This window comes from Phyllostomus hastatus, unplaced genomic scaffold (genome assembly GCF_019186645.2).
Source record: "Phyllostomus hastatus isolate PE091 unplaced genomic scaffold, TTU_PhHast_1.1 phas_contig_34, whole genome shotgun sequence".
Lineage (NCBI taxonomy): Eukaryota > Metazoa > Chordata > Mammalia > Chiroptera > Phyllostomidae > Phyllostomus > Phyllostomus hastatus.
The window spans coordinates 60,922,941-60,941,172 of NW_025333857.1; the positions used below are offsets into that span (position 1 = coordinate 60,922,941).

The window sequence follows — 18,232 nt, forward strand, 5'->3', positions numbered from 1 at the left end:
AAAAAAATATCTTTTTTAGGCCAGAGTTTTCTACAGGTATTAATGAATATTTTTCTTAATCCTTATAAGTTTTATGTGTTTAATATTTCTTAATACCGGTAGCATTAATTTATACTTTTGTAGCAACACAATATTTTTATAAACAGCCAGTGCTTGGCTCAAGTCTCCACGAGGGGTTTATGCAGGGCCGTCTTGGGACCCTGTGTACCATGTACTGTATTAAAAAAAAAAGTTACCTAGTGTCACCCTTGCTGTGTTAATTAAGAGAAGGCGTCGTTGGCGGTCTCCCGCGTCAGTGTGGATCCCACAACTCCACCAGGAGTCATTGCGGGGGGGTTAAGTTGATGGTTCTTGTGTGACGTGTGAGCCCCCGAGACCAAACTTGAGGGTTTATTTAAGGGTTTTCTGTTTGTCCTTTGGGTTTTTCATTTTGCTTTGTTTGGGTACCGTTTCTCCATTTACAGCCAAATCTTGGTGGTGTTTCAAACTTTGACTGATGTCAAATGGAGGAAAGGGACAGAAGAAGGAAAGATTTTTACAAAGTAATAAAATTTAAAACTGAGCTGTTTAAATGTTGCTGTTTTTAACCGTTCTTGTCCAAAAGTGGGACATTCCCAGGGAGAAGAGGAAGGTTCCACTTGGTTCCTTAAGTCGCCAAAAGCCCCAGCCCACAATTCAGAACCCCTCTACCCCATGAGTTCTCGCAACATTGTTTCCCAGTCGGCCGATGCCAAGGCAAAAAGACACCCTTTTAATGGTTAGAGAGGATCAGTTGCTTAAATGATTTCATGTCAGTGTTGTATTTATGGTTTTACAATAAAACGACCTTTAGGAAGATGGCAGTGTGTGGTGTTATTTCTTGGGTTTGGGGCTGGGCCATAACGTCCAGTTAGGAGCATCTGCTGGTGAGTAGAGATGGACCAGAGGCGGGCTCCCTGGGGGTGACCGCTGGAGTCCCTCCCCAGGGGCACGCTGAGGTCGGGGTTGCCAACCCCTCTGAGCGAGTCGCCTACCTCCTGCACCAGACGCAGCAGCTCAGCCAGTGTCTGATACAGGGCAGCGGGATGTGGACAAGGGGGGGCATGGTCCCCACAGGCCTGGCTCCTGGAGCATCACCGTTCCATGGGAGAAAGGGCGGACGTCACCTGAGTCCCACAGACCCAGTGCCTGAGGGACACGTCTGAGCCCACCTTGCCTGGCGCTCCTTCCTGTGCCTCTTGTGTGTGGTGTCCGTTTCCTGGGGAGGAGTGTCTGCAGCTTTGCCAGGTTCCTGATGGCGGCTGCGCGTGTGCTCCCTGTGAACTGCAGGGACCCGCCCTGGTGGACTCGTCGCCCCGCGGGTCTTGTCCAGAGCCTCGCATGTCAGACCTGGGCACCGCAGTGCTTTGCCTGGGTCCTGCCAAAGGCACGTCAGACGAAAGACGCCCCTGGAAGGTGAGCGGAGGCCTGAGTGGGGAGGGAGGGGTGCCAGCCCCTCCTAAACCAGGCCTGCTGCGGCAAGAACTCCATTCATGGTGTCCAGGTGATGGGGTGCCAGCACCCAGGGCCTCACTGCACCCTCCTGTCTCCCACCAGACCCAGGCTGCTCTCCTCGGAGAGGGTTCCTTGGTCAGCGGGACAAATTCCATCACGTTGCACTCGAGAAGGCGCAGATGGGCTCGGGCGGGGCACCAGCCCTGCCCTCCAAACCGCCCTCCTGTGGGCATCTCCTGCTGTTCTGTACACCGCATGGGCATTCCTGAGTGAGCCACTGACATGTAACCCAGGAGTTCCTGTTGGTCTCAAACAGAAGTCCGGGCAGAGTCCTACTGTGGCGGACAATCCACAATCCACCTACTGTGGCCAACCTCAGAGCATCACAGATGAGGCCCAGGCCCGGCCCGGAGCCTTCATCCAGCCGAAGGCCCAGCCTGTGGGTTTGGAAGTTTAAAATAGGACATGCACTAACCAGCCACATCTGTTGTGTGTCGGGCAAGAGTGTGACCACTCAGGTCAGGAGAGTCTTCAGGGCAGCCGCTTGCTGAGGACCAGTCTGGGCCTTCTGCAGTGGACACCGAGGCTCTGGACCTGGGGTCATGGGTGTGCTCCCACCCCTACTGCACCCCTGAGGGGTAAAGTCGGGGTCCAAGGGAAGTTTTTGTGGGGAAGGTCTTGGTAAGTGTCATGGAGACAAGTGTCTCTGGGCTGGGTGGGGCTGCGGGCTGCGGACAGGGTGCAGGCCCAGGACTGCCGAAACTTACATCACTTTTCTAGAGAATCGAGAACCCCAGCCCAGTTTTTTAGCGGGGAACTCAGAACCGTGGAAAACCCCTCCTGAGCCCCACACCATCCAGTGGCTGCCCAGCACACCTGTGGCTCGAGCCCTCTGCTTGAAGCATTTGTTCTTCAGGTCACTTCAGAAGAGCCCTCTGCAGAGGGGCACCTCCACACTGCCCTGGGTGGCTCTGGTGTGCGAGGCATATGTGGACGGGAGCCAGGCGTGGTGCCGTTTGTTAGGTCCAGGCTGGGGAGCCTGTCTCTCACCCCACCCTCCCGCCCTGTGCCTGGACCCCACGCACTTCTGCCCAGACAGTCCTGGCCATGACCCCAGATGTGTCTCAGGACAGTCCTCTCTCCACGCTCTAGACTTCGGAGGAGACAGAGGGAGGGGGGACTTTATGTGTTCTGACCAAGGGGGGTGTAAGCTTTCTACACCCGAATGCTTCCTTCTGGGTTTATCCCCTCCACTGAAAAGGATGCGGAATGTCCTGCCTTCTTCCTTTTTGGTGGGTCTCTTAAGCAGATGGGCTAATGGTGCGGGCAGGACCCCTGGCTGAATTCGCCCCCAGCCCTGGTCAGCCCATGGAGAAGAGGCGCTGGCCCCGCCTGGGTTTCTGCTGCCCCGGTCAGCTCTCCAGGTCGGGACACACGCTGGGCTTGCCTCCCAGCAGCAGCCGCATCCAGCTGGGCTCCGGGTGGGTGAAGCGCGCAAGAAGTGTTTATAAATCGGATGTTTGTATATTCGCCGTGTCTGAACTGGAGGCTGTTGGAGTTGCGTTCTTGGGCCAGGTCATTGCCTGAAACCCCTCGGACTGCCTGCCAGTCCTGAGAGGAGGGGAAGCCAGCCAGACCGAGGGCTGCTGGCTCTGGTCCAGGGCCCTGCTGGTCGTCAAGGACATGGTGATCATTCTCCTTCTAGGGCAAGGGCAGAGTGAGGATCCCAGGAGACGGGAACTAGGGCCTGGTGGGGAAACGGCCTGAGGCGTTTCAGTTTCCAGCAGGTGGTGCTAAGGACGCAGCTGTGGCCGAAGTAAAGCGTTGGAGGGGGTTCCATGGGACAAAGGATGGGAATTATTTCAGGCACTGACCTCCTTGGGCACCCCCGGGTACAATTATCCTGACCCTGGCTCGCTGGTGACCTGGTCAAACCTCTCCCAGAAACAAGTACCCAGCATTTTCCCCTCTTTTCTAGCTTTACCAAAACAAAGCAACCCTCTTTTATACTACTTTCAAGCAAATAGAACTGTGATTTATGCTTCATAATTTGCATAGCCAATTTCACGTCTGGAAGATGGTTCTATTACATCCCCAGCACACACAGTTTTCACTCCTGGGGAGGCTCTGTCGCTCATGCCCCGCTCCAGCTTTGTCTCCCCGTCCCCTTACACTTCCGGTGACAACCAACAGTCAGGACATGGAATTAATTGCAGGAGTCTGTGATTTGGTTTTTATTTGAACCCAGGTCTCTTGGCCCGGCCTGCCCAATGTGGGGCCCTGGAACAGACACTGGTCCGCAGCTTCCCTGCCATCCTCTGGCCGTGGACCTGTGGCCTTCGACTGACCGGTCAGTTGGAGAAGCGCAGCAGCTCCTCATCTCCTGTGGACACAGAGGCCCAGGGCATAGGTGTGGGGCTCGCCCCAGGGTACATGGGAGGGGCAGGTCAGGGGAAGGCACACCTCCTGGAGGAGGAAAGGCAGCTCGGGCTGAGTGGGAGCCTGAGGCCAGAACCTTCTGCTTGCTGAGTGACTCGGTAGCCCAAGTGCATTCCAGAGGGTGATCTGATTTGTTGCCTCCTCTGCTTTACTGCAGATGCCATTTCCCAGTGGGGAAATAAGGCACGGTAATCTTAAATGGCTGCTGTTCCCTGCAATGCTGTAACAGGCATTCCTCGGAGATACTGAGCCTTGGGTTCCAGGCCACCATAATAAAGCAACTATCTCAATAAAGTGAGTTGCAATCTCTTTGCTGGTGGAGGGTCTTGCCTTCAGTTTGTAAAAATAAGGTGTCTGTGAGGCGTGCCCGCCCTGCTGTCACAGCGCCACTGTCATCGTCAGGAACAGCTGCCGTTAGCTGGGCAGTCGTTGTGCGAGGTGCCATGAAGTCTGGGAAGTAGGTGTCTTGTCCCATGTCCCAGAGAGAAAACTGAGGCTAAAGTTGGCATTTGCCCATTGTGGCCAGCCTGATGGTGGCAGTGCCAGCATCAGCCCTGTTCTGCCACACTCCTCAGATGACCCTACACACCCTCTGCCTGTACCTGGTACTCCAGGTACCCCATCCAAGCTGGGGTAAGGCCTAGGGCTTGGCCCCATTTTAAAGATGGGAAGCTGATGCCCAGAGAGTGAGTGGGCCAGTCACCTGGTACAGAGTCCAGAACTTCGCTGTCCCAGCCCCCACCCCCCAGGGCTCTCCCACCTGGACCCCAACAGCCTCCTACCGTCGCCAGGGACGCCGCAGTACTCCTTGCACTCCTTCTCTGAGTAGAACTTGTTGCCGTTGCCTTGGCAGCCCCCATAGGTAAAGGGGATGCACTTTCCCTGGACGGCATCAAATGCCCAGAGCTGGAAGAAGCTTCTGCAGGGGCCACGGACTATGGGGAGGTTGCAGGCCGCTGTGGGGTGGGAAGCGGGCACGCAGCATTAGTCATGGACCTACACCAGGGGACCCTGCTCATCTAGATCACGGAGTCCCTCTCTTTTGTCTGCAGAACTGATGGAGCCCATGATAAGGGACAACTTGCCTAGGGTTGCCCGCATCCAAATGGCAGTTCCTGACTTCAGGAAACTTGCCCTGGAATCCCACCCCTGGAACATCCTCTCTCAACTACTTGTCCAATGGGCAGGTGGGTGGTTGGGAGAACAGCACTGTGAGATGCAGCCTGCGTAGAAGCAATGGGCCCGGACTCACCCACAGTCCGGCAGGTCTGCAGACACTCCTTCTCAGTGGCGAAGTTGTTGCCGTTGCCCAGACAGCCGCCGAATTGGAAAGTCTCACAGGCCATGGACGAGCCATTGTAGAAATACCTCTTGATCATCCCCAGGCAAGGACCTTCTGCGTAGCCCAGTTGGCAGGAATCTGGGGAGGGGCAGAGCAGCGGCACTCACTGAGTGCTTACTGTGTCCCTGTCACCAGGCTGGACGCTCAACGAGGCATCATCTCATTTAGTTTTATCTCTGCGCTAAGGGGAAGGATTACCAACTAAATTTATAACTGAGGAAATTGAGCCCTGGCTGGTGTGGCTCAGTGGATTGAGTGCTGGCCTGTGAACCAAAGAAAGGGTCACCAGTTTGATTCCCAGTGAGGATACATGCCTGGGTTGTGGGCAAGGTCCCCAGTGGGGGGTGTGTGAGAGGCAACCACACATTGATATTTCCCTGCTTCTCTTTCTCCTTCCCTTCCCCTCTAAAAAGAAATCTTTAAAAAAAATTAATGAGGGAATTGACTCTAAGAGGTAAAGTGACTTCCCCAGGGTCACACAGAGCTGAGGTTCAAAATCATGTCTGTTGGACTCCAAAACCAGTGTTCATTCCACTCTATAACATGGGGAGTTACCAGTGACCCACAGACCCACCAGCCCCTGCGTTGGTCTTGTCTGCCCCAAGATTCTCACGCATTCACCAGCAGCCATGCCGCCAGCCTGACCTTGTGACTGAGGTGCCCCACCCTCCACACCTTTGCTCTCCTTGTTGCTACCCCTGGAATGCATTGCTCTGCAAAATTCTACCTGGATGCCTGCACACAGCATGAATTCCCCTGCATCCATGCAGTCCTTGTCTCCTCAACCCTCCATCCTCTGAGCTACTCCAGCCTGTTAGCTGCCCCTCCCTTTTGGGTCTGTCACTTTCCTGACTGCCTCCACCACTTGAGCTAGAAGTTCCAAAAACACATGGGTGATGTATCTCTGTGACTCCAGTGCCAGGCACTGGGTCTGCGGGGGAGCAGGGTTCAGTGTTTGTGGAGCAAGGTGGAGAGTGACTTGTTCATAAACACTGTCAACTGCACGAAGCATGCTCATGTCCTCCCCCAGCCTTGCTCCCACAAGAGCCCTGGTGGTCAGCTCAGAAGGTGGTTATCCCATCGTGTAGATGAAGCAACCCAGGCTAGGAGGCCACACAGCGGGACAGACAAGGTGAGAACTGGCTCCTTGTCATGGGCTGAGACCATGCCTTCTCTCCTCCCTCCCCTCACAACTCCTGGCACAGGGCAGAGTCCTTGATTTGCCTTTTTTAGGCCTAGTCCTGGACTCTAGCAGAAAAATGAGAGATTTCATGGTAGTGAGGGCAGTTAGGGTGAGCCAACCACAGGTCCTTCCTGTCTCGAGTATGCCAGAAAAGGGTGAAAAAGTGAGAGATCTTTACCTTCTTTCTTGTTGAAATTAGGTACTGATTGCGCAGCCCCTGATCCTTCCTCTTCCAGGGGCAGCACAGCCCGCCGGGCTCTCTGTGGGGAAGACAAAGAGGCTGTTGCAGGAACCTTGCCATTATTGCTCACCTGTACCCCTGGAACACATAAGCCATTTGTTTTGGGAATCAGGGTGTAGACAGAAGCACAGCTATTAGAGGACAGATTTCTGGTCTGAAATGAAAAATCATAACCTTGAGGTATAACAATGCCTCACGTCCAACATCCAGTTGAAGTGTCAAAAGAATATAAAAATGGAAAAGAAATCTACCCTGCAGTTGGAAACCAGGGAAGGACAGTACTCGCATGCAAGAAGCTTGAAGGCAATTTGCACACAACAGAGCACAGGTGTGACTGGTTTGCAGGAAAGGCTGCTTACAGTGGAAGCTCCTTATGGAGGAAAAGCTATCTAGAGGAGGAGAAGGGGCCTGAGACTAAACCTAACTCCCAGCTGTGGTGGTTGGGGCTGTGGCCCAGGGCAGGCTGCCAAAGCTGTTGAGGGGGTCTTCGAGTATAGAGTCCCCTGAGTCAGGGTTCCATGGCAATTTAAGAAGGGGAAACTTGGGCCACCAGACAGTCTTCCTGCCCACAAGCGAGACCTGGAATTGGCAAAAGTAAAACTATATTTCCTTCTCCTCCTAAGATGCAGGTGAAAGCTGTGATCAGGGACTCCACTGCCTACTAGAACCCATCTCAAGCTGGTCGCATATAGGCCTGCCTTGGTGAGAACAAAGAGAAAGGGAAAAATCATGGGACAAATTAAATAATGCAGCTGCTCAAAAGAATCCGACTAAGCTGTAGAAATATCGCCACCAAACGTAGGATGACAGTAAGAAAAAAGCAAAAACTTAAACCATCAATGGCATTCAGGATGACACTGCATCAATGTAACAGGAGCCAACAGTTATGGAAATGAATAGCACGAGAGCAGAAGAAGGTTATTAGAGATGGATAAGATTGTGTTGAATTTAACCACGCAGTGGAAATAATACACTACCGTTTAGAGATTATAAGAAAGAAATTCACACAATAGGAATTCCAGAGGAGAAGCAATCAATATAGAAATAATAGAAGAAAACTTCTCACTTGAAGAAAGACTTGAGTTGTCCACTTACAAGAGCTCAAAGGAATGAGGCAAAATTAATGGAGAGCCCCATCCAGGCCTTTCCTAGAGACAAAGGGTCAAGAGCCCAGGGGCCCTTGGAGAAGATGATGACATTTAATGAAAGAAGCTGCAGAGTAATATCTAAGGTTATAAAGGGGAAAACATTGTAACCCAGGAATTCTCCACTCATCCAAGTTGTTGACCATGTGACATAAACACAGGAAGGCATTCCCAGCCATACCAGGATCGAGTAGTTTTCCACTCATGTATCTTTCTGGAAAAAAATTACTTATGGAAATATTCCCACCAACTGAGAAGGGAGAAGAGATGATGTGATAGCAAAGAAATGATGGTAAACTATAAAGCCAATAAAATGTAGTGTTTGGGTGAAATTGTTAAAATGGTCATACAACTTAATGTAAATATTAAAAGTAATTGTTGAAAAGAAAGATAGAAAATATAAACATCAATCTCAGATAATATCTACAAAAATGGGGATGTTGAAAACCTGGAGGAAAGCAATGGGTGTGTACTACAAGTCTCTCTTTTGCAAGGGGAGTCATTTGTTATTGTTTCATTCTTGACATTGATGAGGAAATACAGATTCTGTTGTGATCTGGGTGGAGATGGCAGATTGAAATGTCCCTCAAAATCACCCTCTCTAATACCTAACAATTAGCAAAAATGAATTCAAAAATACCAGCCCCCAAATGTTCACATTACTGAAACAAGGAAAGGAGCATAATTTAAAGCAGAAACTAAAACTGTTGATCAAGAAAATAAATCACATAATCTGGAGCTGAACAGGATGGTCAGCAAGGGTCAGCTCCTAGTCCTGCCCTCCAACTTCCAGCTCTGGCAAGTCATCACATTCCTGATAATGCTCCCTAATATTCCCAAATCCTGAGAGAAGAAAATTGAGGGCAACCCTATCATTTTCCTCTTCTGGCAGAGGAGCAGTGAACGTGACTGCTAGTGGGAGGAAGTTCAGAGGCTGACTCCCTGCAAGTGAAGGTTCTGGGACTATGCAGTCTAGTCCTCCAGGGGGTGTCCCCATGGGCTCGATGCTCATCACTTCCAGCCCCAGCCAGGGGGAATGAAGCCCACCCACGTAGGACACTTTGCAGTCCTTCAAGAGAGATAGCCAACAAGGGTATTACAACAACCTTGGACTTCAGAAGAGTGGATGGGACACCAAAACCCAGACCTTACACTAATTTTGGAGGAGAAGGAAGTAGGGTCAAAGTTAGTGGGAAAAGAACCAAAGAGTAAATGAAACCCCACACCCCACCAAATTAGAAAGTCTGACTAAAACTGACTTGCAAGAGCAAGATGAAAAGAAACGATACACAAACAACCCAGACCCTCTCTCCCTTTGTCCCTTCCCTTCCACAGGTGTTGATCTAAGGCGCCCTACCTATGACACCTCCTTGAACAAAAAACTCAAGAAACAGAAGGCAACTTCTCAGTGGCCTCAAGCTGTACGATGACTTAATAAGAACAGGCATTTATTAAAACAAAACTCAAAGATGAAATAGTAAATAACAGACTAAGATGAAAAGAGAGAACCAGGCTTAGATAAACAAATTGAGAACCCAAACTCTATAAAATCAGAGCAAATGAATAAATTAGAAATAGTGGGAACAGAGTGGATGCTGCCAAATGGGATGACTGTCCTAGGAGAAAGATCGGTGATAATACAGATGAAAGCAATTTGAGAGAAACTAGTAGATATGGAAGACAGAGATGCTCCAGCACGAAGAACAAGTGCTCCCAAGGTAGCAGAACCCAACAAAGGGGATGGAGGAAGAATCCCATGCAGGAGAGTTCCCTGAAATACAAAGAAATCTAAGTATGTCGTATTCCAGGAAATTTTGATATGGAATTCCCAACACAAAGACACGGCCTTGTTAAGACATTGATCTCAAGGACAAACTTTGTCCAGGCACCTGGGCAGAAGAAACAAAGTGCTTACAAGGAGAAGAAATACCAGGTTGGCCTCATCATCAACACTTGAGAACAATGGAGCAGGGCTGATGAAACTTCTTCTGAGGGGAAGAAGACAAACCCAAGAATATGACACCCACTGTCATTCAAGTTAGAAGGACACGAGGAGACAATCTCAAAAAGGAAGAATTCAGGGGTGAAAACACCCCTGAACCCTCCTTGAAAACACTGCTAGGTAAAGAAATGGCACTAATTAAGAGAGTAATAGAAATAAGTGGCTCAGGAATGGAGAAGCTATGCTTATATTCACTACGGGTGAGTGTAGAATCTATTAAAACACAGAACTACTAAACAACTGGGAATTATGGCGACAGCAGTAGTCTGGACAGCATAAAGAAAAAGGGGACAGGAGATGGAGCAAAGTTTGAGAGTGCTAACAGTTGTCTTTCAAGTCACAGACACAACAGATGTCCTCTAAAAGTAGTCCAGTGATGCCAGCCTCCTAAATGAGTTGTCATAACCTTGACTCGACTCAGAGCCTTCTTTAAGAAAGAAATCTTTTGTGGTGGAGTAATATCTACTTGAAGTTCAAGAAGTCCACTTCATTTTTTAAAAAGTAAAGAAAACTACAACTAAAGCTTTAAAAATTAGAAGTAGCATTTGCAATATAATGCCACTTAGTAACAGCGTATCTAAACCTGTGCCTCTGTCTAGCCCACCTTCCTGCCGCCTGGCCGGCCCACATGCATGTCCGCACTGCCAGACCGATGTGAATGCTGGTCATTTGGGGGTGGTTGAATGTTTTTAAAATGTCCATTTTTAAAAATACTTTTCTGCCTTGTTTTAATTCTTTATCATGAATATATGTTAGTTTTATAAAATCAATGGTAATTTTTTTGTAAAAATGTAGAAGCAAACAAATACTATATGTTAACTGTTAATTCTGTGCAAGAATAAGAACAATTGTATTTTTACTCTTGTATATTTTCAGTGTTCAACAATACATTTCTAAATAAACATACATATTTATACACACACATAGAGATCTATACACACATCAGCAGGATAAATTAAGATATCTAATTTTCAAATAATCAGGGAAAATTAATGAGTAAAGCCTAATCAATATGGCAAAAAAGCCAGGAGAGTTAGGAAGCCCCCAAAAATCAAAAGGCAGCGCAGGAGTCCCGCCCTGTGTTCTGAGAAGCTGCTTGCTGTCAGGTTTGCTATTTTTTAGAAAGATCAATTAATCTTATTTTCATTTATTGAGCACTGTTAGTTCAGTATTAAGTATCTTACTGCTTGTAGGCATTATGCTAACCCCTTTCCTACCATGGCATTGAATTCCAGCTCTTGGAAGGACTGATTACCCACTTCGTATGGGAAAAAAGTGAGGCCCAGAGAGGGCAGTCACTGGCCTCAATGGCAGAACCGAGGCTGAGGCCCGGTGGGACCGCCTTCCACACCCAGGCCTCTCACTGCCTTCCTTCGGCCCCTCTCAGCGACCCCACCCCCACCATGCAGGGCCTAAGCGAGGGCAGCAAGAACGAGCAGGCAGGGGGTAGTGGAAAGAGGTACTCACTGGGGGTGAAGTGGGCTCTGGTTCCTGCTCCCCGGGGACACACTCTCCTAGGTCAGAGGACAGAGCACAGAGGTGAGGAAGAGGACCACGCGTGGTAAGCATCCTGGACCGGGGAGGACTTTGCTCCTTTCACACTGCTGCCCACAGGCCAGGTGGACATCACACTGACAGCTGCCTTGTGCACTAGCCTCTTTGTGAATGGCTCCACCCACATGGTCTGCTGAAGGTCATTCACTGGAAAAGCTACAGGCTGGTGGCTGCACCGTCATCACCATTGCTGTCGTCTCCACCCCACCACCAGCATTTCATCAGCACCATCACAGAACAGCAGTGGCTGACATTTGTTGAACACTTATGAGACCCCAGGCACAGCACTATTGTATTCAATGACTTTATCTCCTCACAGCAACTTAGAAGGGAGACATTATTATCCCCATTTTACAGATGAGGAAAATGAGGCTCTGGAAGATTGACCAGCCAAAGAAAGTCAGCTGCGCCGCTCAACATGAACCCAGGTGTTCAAACTCTGTAGGCCATGCTCTTCACCCTTACCCTCTGTGACCTCCTTTAGAGGCACCTAAGGATTCTGGGTATAACCTCACTTAGACTCATAGCAGTAGAGTGAACACTGAGTTAGTTCTAGTCCAGGCTCCTCCGCCAACCAGGTACATGCTATGTGACTTGGAGTATATCCAGGGGCCCCCACTGCCCTCTCTGGAAGGAAAAAGGGAACTGTAGCTCCACTTATCTCGGAGGGTTAGAAGAAAGACCCAGGGGCGAAGAAGATATTCTCTGGGGGCCTTGAAGGTTGAAGAGGAGAAAGAAGCGTGAAGTGGGGTGGGGGTGCCCTTTACCTCTGTCAGCCATTGTGAAGATGGAGTCGTTGGGGATGCCCAAGCCCAGGGCAAACTCCCTGAACTCCTCCAGCAGGCTTTCCCGAAGCTGCGGCTCCCGCCCTGCAAGTGGGGAGCAGAGAAGATACCTAGAACCTCGGGGCCTGGGCTGGCAGGACCAGAGGTCATGTTGCCCTGTGATTTTCATTTAGGGGAAGTTTGAAACTATTGGTCCAGTTCGATCTCTTCAATGCATGTATGCAAAGATCAACTCCAGGAGAGGAAGGCATGTCCCCTCCCAAGCACCCACCCAGGTCTCCCAGATCCCCACAGAGGGCTCTTCCCCGGGTTTCTTTAAGGGCCTAGAGGCTCTGGAATTCTCTGGGTCTGGAATTTTAGAAATCAAAAGAAGAGGATTCTGCCTAAAATGTGAGAGTGAGCTCTACCTCCTTCAGAGAGAGTAGATGCTCTCACCTGTCCTGTAACTGAAGTTTTATCAGAAGGAAAAGGTGAAACTCTCTGTTCCTCCCCACTCTGCTCCACTGTCCCTCAATCACAGGTCTCCTCCCACCCCCAGCTCCAGAGAGCATATCTGGTTCCAGACCCTTACCATAGAGCTTGGCGGTAATAGTGGGTCCACGGTGGTGGCTGAGTTTCTTGGTCAGAGTAATGGCGTACTCATCATAGTTGGTATGGACCACATAGTGCTCTAGGGTGAAGTTCCATTCTGCATGGGAGATGCAGGGAAACAAAGGGCTCGGTGGTCAGAGGAGGCTCTGCTAGCCTGAGATCCTTCACCTGTTCACCCACACATCACCTACTCAGCCATCCTATCTACCCACCCCTTCCATATGTACTCGTTTGTCTATTCACCCATCTGTCTCCTACATAGAGTCATTGTTCATTCATCCACCATCATTCCATCTATCCATCTTCTCCATATGTCAGTCTAGAAGTGTATCCATTTTCCTTCCTCCCTCCCTCCTTCCTTCTTTCTCTCCTTCTTTTTCCTCCATCTATTAAGTCATCAATTTATGCAATAGATGATTAACCCACCTATCTGCCATCCATACATATGTATATTCATTTACCAAAATCTGTTTATTCTCTCACTTATCCAACCATCCACCTACCCAAACATTCATATAATCAACCCCTAACACAATTATTTGATACACGGGGCATATTCAATAAACATGTGCTGGATAAATGAATCAATTCATGCCCATGTTCCTCTGTCACTTAGCACCATGCACACTGTGCATGGTAGATGCTTCGTAAATTTTTATCAGCTGATTGCAGATGCCTAACACAAAGACTGACGAAATCTTGATGTTATCCTCACATTCACACCATCAGTCTAATTATGGATGTGCACATACATGAGACAGAGAGAGAGAGAGAGAGAGAGAGAGAGAGAGAGAAGAAGGGGGAGGAGGAGGAAGAATTTTGGAGGAAGGCTAGATGACATCTCAGAAAAAGGAGAGATTACAGGGGGAGAGAACACCGAGACACAGGAAAGAGCTTCAGACGTCGAGGTATTTTTCAGCAAAGCAGAGAACGCAGGTGTCTCCTTTCACCCAGCTTACTGGACTTGTGGAAGCGGAACTTTCCATCCGTGTCTGTTTTCTCAAAAAACCCAGACAGCTCCTCGCAGACCCCGTTCCTGGAAATGAGCACATCCGAAACGAAGGTGAGCTCTGGTGGAGACCGTGGTCCCGGTACCCCCTTCTCCTCCCAGGCCCTTCTCAAACGCCTTTCTTTTCTTTGTTGAGTTTGGAAAGGAACATTTTCAAATATCTTGTTTAACATGCTTACCCCAGCCCTAGAAGACACCCATTTCACATACTTGGGAACAGAGGGACAGAGAAGAAAACGGACGAATCCGTGCCATCTCTTGGCAAAGTGTATACTAAAAATCAAATCTGTACATTACACCGATGCATTGGGAAGTTGGAGTGATGAATTAACGCATGCATTCATTACTCTGTGTCTCTCTTGCCCTAGTGCCCTTGCCTGAAACAAGGGTAATGATAGTTTCTACCTCACATTGTGGCCGGGAGGATCAAATGAGATATCATAGGTAAAGAGCTTGGAGTAAGCACCATGCACATCTTAGCTCTGACTGTTATGATGATTGTTACTTATTGAGCAGCGTCTATGTGCCACGTACTGTGCAGGGATACAGAGGAGGGCAAGACAGACCCTGTCCCCACAAGCAGCTTACAGTGAAGTGGGACAGGTGGGCAGGCCTGAGGGGCTCCGACAGCACAAAGACAAACCTGTAACCTGAACCTGCGGGGGTCAGGGAGGCCTTCCTCCTTCCTGGAGGGAGGGACATAGAACCAGAGTCCTGAAGGATCCCGAGGAGTTGGCCCAGGGAGGTGGGGAGACGTTTCCCTAGTAGAAGGAATATACGGCGCAAGAGGTAGGAGAGGATGAAGGGTCCCAGGATCTGAAAGCAGGCCCACAGGGGTGGGTCGCAGAGTACAGGGAGGAAGGGGGCAGGGAATGGTGAGTGCGGGGAGGGGTCTGAGAGGCCACGTGACAGGGGTTGAATTTTGTTCCCAACGGCAATAGGGAGGAGGTATAGAAAGATTTAAGCAGATTTGAATTTCTGAAAGGTCTTTCAAGTTGCTAGGTGAAGAGTGGATTGAATGGAAGGTTTGAGATTAGAGGTGGGGAGAAATGCAGAGAGGCTATTGTAGCTGAGCAGGAAAGAAAGGGAGGTGGCTTGGACCACGGCTGGTGGTAAGGAAGAGGGGAGAGGTGAACAGATGGGAGGGATTTTGGAAGAGAAAAGGATGAGGTTCATTGACGGGTGGAATGGCCCACGGCAGCAGAAACAAGAGTTCAGGCCACTGGTTTCCTGCCCAGGTTTCCAGATTGGGCAGCTGGCGGGTCGAAGTACCCTTACTGCACTAAGGGATGCGCTGGGAGCGACAGCAAGTTAAAAAACAGGCATAGTGTTGGAAGCATTGTCCTTGAGGTGCAGATGGGATGATTAGAAATGACACCCTGGCTCTGGCTGGTATAGCTCAGTGGAATGAACTTGGGCTGCAAACCAAAGGGTCACTGGTTCAGTTCCTAGTCAGGGCACATGCCTGAGTTGCAGGCCTGGTCCCCAGTGGGGGCTACGTGAGAGGCAACCATACATTGATGTTTCTCTCCCTCTCCCCTCTCTCTAAAAATAATCAAATAAAAATTTTTAAAAAACACCCTAGAAATGCCGTCCGGCCAGGGAGCAAGCAGCAGAGAGATCTCAAGCTCAGAGCCCAGGGTCAGAGCCCAGGGCCTGGCTGGGAGGAGAGACCTGTAACTTTGCAGAACACGGTGGTGACTGAAGCCAGGGCGGGGTGCTGGGGGGCCCTGGTCCCTCTTGCCCCTCCTGCCCCATCCCCAAGCTCACCGCCAACGGGTGCTGGTCGTGCTGATCTGCCTCTCTGTCGCTCCCTCTCTCAGCAGCAGCGTGCTCATGGTCAGCTTGTCCTTGAACCTCACCACCCACGGACATGTGGAGCCCATGGCCACTTGGAACCACTTCCCGTAGAACTAGGAGACAAGACAGCCACAACGCGGAGGGTCTGGATTTGGCCTCAGACCTCAGAGAAGACTTGGCAGATGTCTGCTCCCCTCCCGCCTCTGAATGACTAACGCTTTCAAGCGATAACATCTTGCAGCTAATCGGAGGCCACACAGCTTCAAGGGAGGATGGAGCCCTAATAACAGAACTTCGGGCATTGTGGCAAGCTTAGAAAGGAGGTGTTCAGGTGGGGTCCCGCCTGCCTGGCAGAAGCCTTACTCTGTTGCCATCTGAGGTCTGTGCCTGTCACTTGGACGGGGTCCAAATCCTTGCGCCCTGAAGTCATCACCAACCAGTGCTCCCCAAGAGCAGGAGTCAGGAGGCAGGGTGCTCACCACCTTGCGAGCAGCCCAGGGCCCCATGTTGTAAAGTACCTCTTTTCCTCGAGCTGATGCAGGACAAGCCTAATGCCCCCCTCTCCTGACTGCACGTGGGAGAGTTGAGGGAGCCCCCACGTCCACTGCTAAGGGCCAGTGAGCCTGTGTCCCTCCCCCATCGCAGACCACCTCCGGCCCTGCACCTCACCACCCCTCCGCCCACGGCCCTTCGTGGTCCCTGGAAGTAAGTAAAATCCACGGGATGCCACAGCGAGGGTCTGAGGGGCCCCCGGACCGATGTGCAGACTGAGTCCTGGGTGGGCGAGGTTCTGCTTCAGTTCACCCAGTGATTCAGGCAGAGCTGGGCCTGGAAGGGAGGCCTAGGACTCCCCCCCCCCACCCCGCCCCGGACACAGCGCCCTTGTCCCTGCCAGGCCCGAACTCTGGCCTGCTCCTCTCTCCCTATAACCCCGCGCACTCACCCTGTGCCACCCAGACCTGTGAGGGCAGAGGACCCAGCACGGGCTAACAAAGGTGCTGTGGGGTGAGGCGAGTGGTTGAAGGGTGAGGGCTGGGGTGGGGTGGGCAGGAAGAGTCCCGTAAAGCTGGGCTTGGTGGCAGTGGGGGTGGCTGAGGGGCTGCAGTCAGCTCAAAGCCTCCTCCAGGGTGGGTTCTAATAACACCATGGGTTCCCCTTGGAACCCGAGAGGACAGGTGTGAAGGTGAGGGCATTTGACTTGGCATGTCAGACAAAAGTCCCACAGACCGGCAGGTGCATTGAGTTGTTGCTTCAACAAATCGCAGATGGTCGGAGCAGGAAAAAAGCCTTTAGGGACCCACCCTTGGAGTTCCAGATGGGGAGAATGAGACCCCAAGGCAAGCCAGGCTTGCCCGCCTAGCAGGGCCCAGCTGCTCAGGCACCACCATCACCCCCAGAGAAGCCAGCCTTACCCTGGACAAGCTGAAGTTCTCTTGCACTTGGATGTCGTCCAGCAGTGTGGGCACAGGGTTGGCAGTGACCGCCAGGCAGGCGGTCAGCAGCAGCAGGGCCCTGAGACTCTGCATGGCTCTGACTAGGGAGTCCCTCGAGGGCTCAGTCTGGGGACAGAGGAGCTCCTTGCCTGAGACACCTGCAAACTGAAGCTGGGGAAGGGTCAGTGGGTCATAGTGGCTTTGGTGTTTGCCCTGCTCAGCTAGGGCCAATCAGGGCCTCAAGGCCAGGTCTGATCGATCCCTCATAGCGCCCTCGCGGGGGTCAGTGGTCCAAAGGGGCCAGGGTGTCTGTTTCAGAGGTGGTGATGGCCAAACACAGCAGGGCCCAGATGCAGCCCAGGCTGCGCTCACCCCCAGGAAGGCTTCCCCAGAGACTCCCACCTGTCACGGGGGTATGTGAGGAGTCAGGGCACAGCTAGCCCTGACCTTTTCTGCTGAGTCTTTGCACCCAGACCTCACAGTCCTGAGAGCCCGGGAGGACAAGCCTGAGTGGGCCCATTTCTCACATGAGAAAACTGAGGCGCAGGGAGAGGAAGTGACTTATCGGAGACCGCAGGGCAGTCTACAATATCTTGTCCGCAGTGTTCTGTCTGTCGCCGCAGGTTTCCCGCAGCCCCCACAAATCACAGCAGGAATAATGAGGGTGGCGACTGTAATGACAGCTCCCGTGCCTGGAGCACCTGCCATGTGCCAGCTGTGCTCCGGCACTTCACACTCACCCACCACTGCCCCATAACCCGGGTGCGAGTTTCCCCCTCTCAGACAGGGAACTGGAGTCTCAAGAAAACGACTTGCCCGGGGTCTCACCTGTGATAAGTGGCGTCGCCAAGGGAGGCAGCGTTTGGCATGGCTGGGGGCACGGAGTCAGGAGCCAGACCACCTTCTGTGCCACTCACTGGCTGTGTGGCCTGGGCGGGCAAACTTCACCGCTCGGTGCCTCGGTTTCCTCCTCTGTAAAGGGGGATAATACTAGTTCCATTGCATTGTTGTGAGGACAGTATCTGGCACACAGGAAGAGCTGAATATGCTTGTGGCAGGTTGCACAGTGTCCCCCAAACTCACGTTTACCCAGAACCTCCGTACATGACCTCATTTGCAGATGTAATTAGTTAACATGAGGTTAGCCTGGATGAGGATGGGCCCTAATCCAGTGACTGATGTCTTCCTAAGGGGAAGAGGAGGCAGATTGAGGCGAAGACAGAGACACACAGGGA

General features: G+C 51.3%; 1 protein-coding gene across 1 annotated transcript; it reads right to left on the reverse strand.

Annotated features, from left to right (window-relative positions):
* Positions 1-3,679: 3,679 nt before the first annotated feature.
* On the reverse strand, positions 3,680-17,175 carry LOC123819868 (alpha-1-microglobulin/bikunin precursor). The gene is made up of 10 exons (XM_045840477.1): positions 16,977-17,175; positions 15,535-15,677; positions 13,715-13,791; positions 12,736-12,852; positions 12,147-12,248; positions 11,293-11,339; positions 6,616-6,697; positions 5,165-5,332; positions 4,695-4,868; positions 3,680-3,856 (listed from the first exon to the last, which is right to left on the reverse strand). Exons 1-10 carry the CDS (start codon positions 17,088-17,090, stop codon positions 3,825-3,827), a joined length of 1,056 nt encoding a protein of 351 aa, XP_045696433.1. The 5' UTR covers positions 17,091-17,175; the 3' UTR covers positions 3,680-3,824.
* Positions 17,176-18,232: the final 1,057 nt, after the last annotated feature.